General features: G+C 47.4%; 2 protein-coding genes across 2 annotated transcripts in view; one reads left to right on the forward strand and one right to left on the reverse strand.

Moving 5' to 3' along the window:
• Positions 1-3,135: 3,135 nt before the first annotated feature.
• On the forward strand, positions 3,136-3,990 carry EMWEY_00015260 (hypothetical protein; the record flags this gene model as incomplete). The annotated part of the gene is made up of 1 exon (XM_013477369.1): positions 3,136-3,990. One exon carries the CDS (start codon positions 3,136-3,138, stop codon positions 3,988-3,990), a length of 855 nt encoding a protein of 284 aa, XP_013332823.1.
• Positions 3,991-5,062: 1,072 nt separating this feature from the next.
• EMWEY_00015270 (hypothetical protein, conserved) overlaps positions 5,063-6,000 on the reverse strand; it is a gene marked incomplete at both ends in the record, with an annotated part of 1,887 nt that continues 949 nt past the window's right edge. Inside the window, one exon of the mRNA XM_013477370.1 lies at positions 5,063-5,583. Within this exon, the coding sequence (XP_013332824.1) occupies positions 5,063-5,583 (521 nt within the window). The remainder of the gene's footprint in view (positions 5,584-6,000) is intronic.

The raw sequence follows: 6,000 nt of genomic DNA on the forward strand, positions 1-6,000 counted from the left end.
AGGCATTACTGCGTCGGCAAAGAAAGTTGAGGTGTACGTACACCTCAATGGGTGTGATGTTCCGCTGCTGCTGCTGCAGCTCTTGCTGCTGCTGTTGCTGATCTTTTTTTTGCTATTGCAGCCGCTCGTGGTGTGGTTGCAATTGCTGCTGTCTCTGCTGGCGTTCCTGCTGCTGCTGCAGCTGAGCAGCACGGGAAAGGCCCCTTGGTGGTTTGTCTCTTGTAGGGTTTACGATTTTGATAGTTTGCGGCCGAGTGTGCAGGGTGTCTGCTGCTGCTATTAACGTCATGGAAGCAGCAGCAGCAGCAGCGGCAGCAGCAGCAGCAGCAGCTTCAAATGGTGTAACAGTACTAGGGGGGGCAAAAATAGCCAAGAAAAATAAATAAGTAAGAATTGAATCAAACCTGGCAGCCAACAAAGAAGCAGAGCGACCAACGGCAAGACGTTAAAATATGATAGCAGCAGCAGCTCAGTGCAGCAGCACTAGCAGCAGCGCCAACAGCAGCAGCAGCGGGGGGTCAGTAGCTGTTGGCAAGACGAGAAAAAAACGCTAATTAGACTAACGAAGATAATAAAACAATATATGATTAACAATAAAAAACAAAGAAAATAAAGAAAATAAAGCATGTAGAGGGCTCAATAGACCTGTCTGTTAGCAGCAGGTTGGTGCAGTGGTCCATTGGTCACCTCGCGTCTGCTGTGTGTGCTGGAAGCAGCGAAAAAATGCCATTTTTGTTGCTTCCTTTTGCACAATAAATTAAACAACATTAATACAATTTAACAAGGCAAATAAAATGGGACTTTTACTAGCAAAAACGCCCATGATGGCGGGGTTACCCATGGTCATTGGGCTCCCCGTCGGGCGCGGCGGAACATACACCCGTAATAAACCGCATACTGCGCCTCGATTTGTTTTATTTTTTTAATTCATTTAAATATTTGTTCATTAATTTTATTTAAAATAATTTATTTGGTTCTATTTAATACAAAAAAAAGCGCGAAGTGCTGTAAGGGCATAAGCAACGAAGAACCCCTCGATGCGTACAAGGGTTTTTTTGTACAATCGCCTACTTAACCCAAAATAAAAAAATAAAACATTAATTTAAATTATTTTTTATATTTAAATAATTATTTTAATTTAAATATCATAAAATAATTAAATAATTAAATTTGTTAACTATTTAATTGGTGGTTTAATTGGTGAGCGCACCACAGCAACAGACGAACGAGCGAGGTGCCCACATATCTGCTGACTGTATATTAATAATGGCAGAAGGAAGCAGCAATTGCTGCTGCACATTTCTTGCCTTTTCTCTGTTTTATTCCTTATAAAATAAATTAATAAATAAAAAATAGATAAGAATAAACAAAAAATAAGTATAATTATCCAATTCAAGACAGAAGGAAGACAGCAAGAAGATGCGCCGCCGTTGTTTGTGGGTATAGGCGTATATACAAAACGGTCTTAATTTCTTTTTTAATAAAAAGAAGAAAATAAAAAAGAAATAAAATAAATAAAATAAATAATAAAAAGAATAAAATAAATAAAATAAATATATTAATTAAATAAATAAGCTAGTGGGCATTGCGAGGCTCGAACTCGCGACCTTGGGATTATGAGACCCACGCGCTACCGACTGCGCCAAATGCCCTTGATCGGAACCCTAAACCCTAAACCCTAAACCCTAAACCCTAAACCCTAGAAGACAAACCCTAAACAATAAAGCATAAACCATAGAGCCTACGGCATAAAGGCTAACGCTTATACCCTAAAACATAAACAAAGGAGCCCCATGATACGGCTTATCGTTGAGGGTTTAGGGTTTAGGGTTTAGGGTTTATAGCTGATGGTATAGGATTTACGGTTTAGAGTTGAAGCTTGAGGGTTTACGACGAGGATAAAAGAGAGAAGGGGATAAAAGGAGGTAAAAGGAGACAGTAAGAGATAAAAGGAGACAATAAGAGATAAAAGGAGACAGTAAGGGATAAAAGGAGACAATAAGAGACAGCAAAGGAGATAAAGAGAGCAAAAGAAACAAAAAAGGCGTTGTTAGACTCACGCACTCAAACCCTAAACCCTAAACCCTAAACCCTAGAACCCTAAACCCTAAACCCTAGAAGATGGGCATTGCGAGGCTCGAACTCGCGACCTTGGGATTATGAGACCCACGCGCTACCGACTGCGCCAAATGCCCGTGGTGGGGCCCACAAACGCCAAACCCTAAACCCTAAACCCTAAACCCTTGGGCGAGTGAAGGAGGTATATTAAGGGGCAACCTCCGTGAATTTGTCTTATTGTGCATGCAGCACTTGGGGGAGGCGGCACTTAACCAGTCATCATTATAGATCCCCCATAGCAGGCTAGCTAGCTAGCTAGTTGGCTAGCTAGATAGTTAACTAGCTGAATAGCTAGACAGCAAGCTAGCTGGATAGTTAGACAGCAAGCAAGCAAGCAAGCTAGCTAGCTAGCTAGCTAGCTAGCTAGCTGCTGCTAGTTACCCTCGCGTATTTATGTGGGACAGCAGATACAAAGTCTTCCATGAAGGGAGAATGGAAGAAGGAATATTAACCCTTTTTAGAGGGTTTAGAGAGGGTGTATAGGGCCTCGATAAGCTAAACCCTAAACCCTAAACCCTAAACCCTAGCTACCTCTATATACAGCAGGGATGGTCACAAGGGAAATCCGACGGCTAGAGCAACCCAACTAGCAAAACCCCCACAACACATTTCTCCTGTTTCCTTTCATTTTGATTGAAAAGAAGTGCAAGGGTTTAGGGTTTAGGGTTTAGGGTTTGGGAATTAGGGTTTAGGGTTTACGGTTTCAGTGCAGCGTGCAGCAGCCGGGCGGCGCCACCGAAGCTGTTCTCCCTATATAAAAGGAAATCTTCTTTTAATATAAATAAATATTATTATTAATGTTATTAAAGTTTTGTTTATGAGGGTTTAGGGTTTGGGGTTTAGGGTTTAGGGTTTAGGGTTTTTAGTCTTGCATGCGGTGGAACGGCAGCGCCGACAGCCCTGCTGCTGCAATGCCATCCTTCCTTGCTGCAGCAGCAAATATGTGCTGCAGCAGCGCAGCAGCAAGAAAAAAACAGCAACAGCAGCAAGTTTTAATAGCTTTTTCTTAACGCCGTTATGCTGCTATCAGCTATACGGACACCAGCAGCAGCAGCAGCAGCAGCCGCTGTTGCTGCTGCCGCTAGCCCAGTGGCATCAACTACCGTAGCAGCAGCAAGAACAACAACAACAACAGCAGCAGCAGCAGCTCAGCAGCAGCAGCACCTAAGATTGGCACTGCAGCGCAGACACTTCAGCATCTTCGCAGGGTGGAAGGGAGATGCAGCAGCAGCAGCAGCAACAGCAGCAGGAAAAGAAGCAGCAGCAGGAGCAAAAGATAATGCAGCAGCAGCAAGCAAGACCGCTAAAGACACAATAAGCACTGCAGCAGGAAATATTGCTGCAGCAGCAGCAGCAGCAAACCCCAAGGCAGCAATAAGCAGCATTAGCCCTTCCTCATACATCAGCTCCACAGCAAAACCCAGCAGCAGCAGCAGCAACAACAACAACAACAGCAACAGCAAAAGCAGCAGCGACTGCAGCAGCAGCAAGGGACTCTTTTCCTTCTTCAGAGGCAGCGCAGCAGCAACACCAGCAGCAGCAGCAGCAAATGCCGCATCTCCTTCGAAGCTGTTTCCTACAATTGAGAAGAGCAGCAGCAGCAACAGCAGCAGCAGCAGCAGCGACAGCAGCAGCAGCAGCAAGAAGCGACGTGTCCCCTTGCTGCAGCGGCTTAAGTATTTTACGTTAGGTTTCTTCACTGCAGGGACTTGCTGCTTGCTGCTGCAGCAGCAGCAACTCGAGAACAGCAGCAGAGCAGCAGCGCATGCAGCAGCAGAATTAGCAGCAAGAGTCTCAGCACTAGAGAATAAAGTTAAGCAGCTGCAGCAGCAGCAACAGCAGCAGCAGCAGCATCAAAAACAGAAGCAATAAGAGCTGCAGCTCTTTGCTGTTGCTGCTGCTGCAAACTGTTAAAACACCTGCTGCCAGCAGCAGCAGCAGCAACCTTGCTGCCTGCAGCAGCAGCAGCAGCAGCAGCAGCAACTTTGCTGCAGTTTGAGGTGTATGTACACCTCACATCTGCTAGACGATATCTTTCCATCCTCTTATACTTGTGCACACAATCAACACTCTGTACTTACCTACCTAGCTGGCTAGCTAGCTAGCTACCTACCTAGCTGGCTAGCTAGCTAGCTAGCTGGGTAACTAGCTAGCCAGCTAGCCAGCTACCTAACTGGATAGATGGACAGCCACCTAGCTAGCTAGCCAGGCTCGTAACTAGCTAGCTAGCTAGGTAGCTAGGTAGCTAGCTACCTAGCTAGGTTGGGAGGGCACTAGGGATTAACACGATAGCTATTAGTAATAGTTGGCTAGCTGCTGCAGCAGCAACACTTGCTGCAGCAGCAACACCTGCTGCAGCAGCAACACTTGCTGCAGCAGCGACATCTGCTGCAGCAGCAACACCTGCTGCAGCAGCAACACCTGCGGTGTATTGGCAGCTAAAACCTTCGCCTCCTCTAGCCCCCTAAATAGGGAAGAGGAAAGATAGCTAGCTACACACCTAGCTAGCTAGCTAGCTAGCTAGCTAGCTAGCTAGCTAACTACACGGCTAGCTAGCTAGCTAACCAACTACACAGCTAGCTAGCTAGCCAACTAACTACACAACTACCTATATAGCTACATATACAGCTAGCTATGTAGCTACTCAGCTAGCTACTGATACTAAGGTACCTGCTGCTGCTGCTGCAGCAGCAGCAGCTGCTGCTGCTGTACAGCTGCCTCGTGGGCATTAAGGGAGTATAGTTACTGCCGTAAGGTGAAACGTTTTGTTGCTGCAGCAGCAGCTGCAGCTGCAGCTGCTGTTGTTTGTGCTGCAGCAGCAGCAACTGCTGCTGCTGTTAGTTGTGCTGTACAAGCTGCTGCAGCTGCTGCTACAGTTGCTGCTGCAGCTACAGCAAAGGAATGACTGTAAGGAATAGGAAAGTAGCAGCAGCAGCAGCCGCTGCTACACAGAATGAGGGAAGAAGGCAGCACTGCTGCTGCTGCTGCAGTTGCTGCTGCTGCAGTTACTGCTGCTGCAGCAGCCGCCCGACACACACAGTATGCAGCAGGTGTACATACACCCCAAGCCGCTGCAGCAGAGCTGCAGCAGCAAAGCTGCATCTGCTGCTGCCACACAAAACTTGCCACTAGGCCACAAACATAGCTGCTGCTGCTGCTGCTGCAGCACCTGCTGCTGCAGCAGCAGCAACTGCTGCTGTCGCTGCAGCACCTGCTGCTTCTGCTGCAGCATTACGCTGCACACTGCTGCAGCGTCATCATCTGCTGCAGCGTCATCTGCTGCTGCTGCTGCATCATTTGCTGCTGCAGCACCGTTTGCTGCTGCAGCTTCATCTCCTGCTGCAGCATCATCATCTGCTGCTGCAGCACCTGCTGCTGCAGCATCAGCTGCTGCTGCTGTTCCAACACGAAACCCTGCTGTTCTTGCTCCTGTTACTGCTGTTGCATGTGCTATTGCTGCTGCTACTGATGCAGCAGCAGCAGCAGCAGCAGCAGCAATTTACTTCTTTCTTTTATCTAGATCAAGGGGACGAGGAGGCATAGGTTGGGGTGTATGCGCAACTTCCCTACCAAAGCGATGATGAGGAAGAGGAGGTTTGCTGCCTGCTGCTGCTGCTGCTGCTTTCTGTGCTGCTGATGTATCTGCAGCAAAGACTTTCTTGTTGCTGCGCTTGCTGCTGCGTCTGTTGCGGCGGCAGCAGCAGCAGAATAAGAAGCGGCAGCAGCGCAGCAGCACGCATCCAGATAGATATGCTGCTGCTAGCAGCAGCAGCAGCAGCAGCAACCTTCCTTGTATATCTGCAGCAACCATAGGACGTAGATGGGGCTGGTGTACATACACTGCAGCAAGTGCAGCATCTAGCTGCTCATTTGCTGCTGCTG

The sequence above is a fragment of the Eimeria maxima genome, genomic scaffold, assembly GCF_000499605.1.
Source record: "Eimeria maxima Weybridge genomic scaffold, Emw_scaff120, whole genome shotgun sequence".
Taxonomy (NCBI): domain Eukaryota; phylum Apicomplexa; class Conoidasida; order Eucoccidiorida; family Eimeriidae; genus Eimeria; species Eimeria maxima.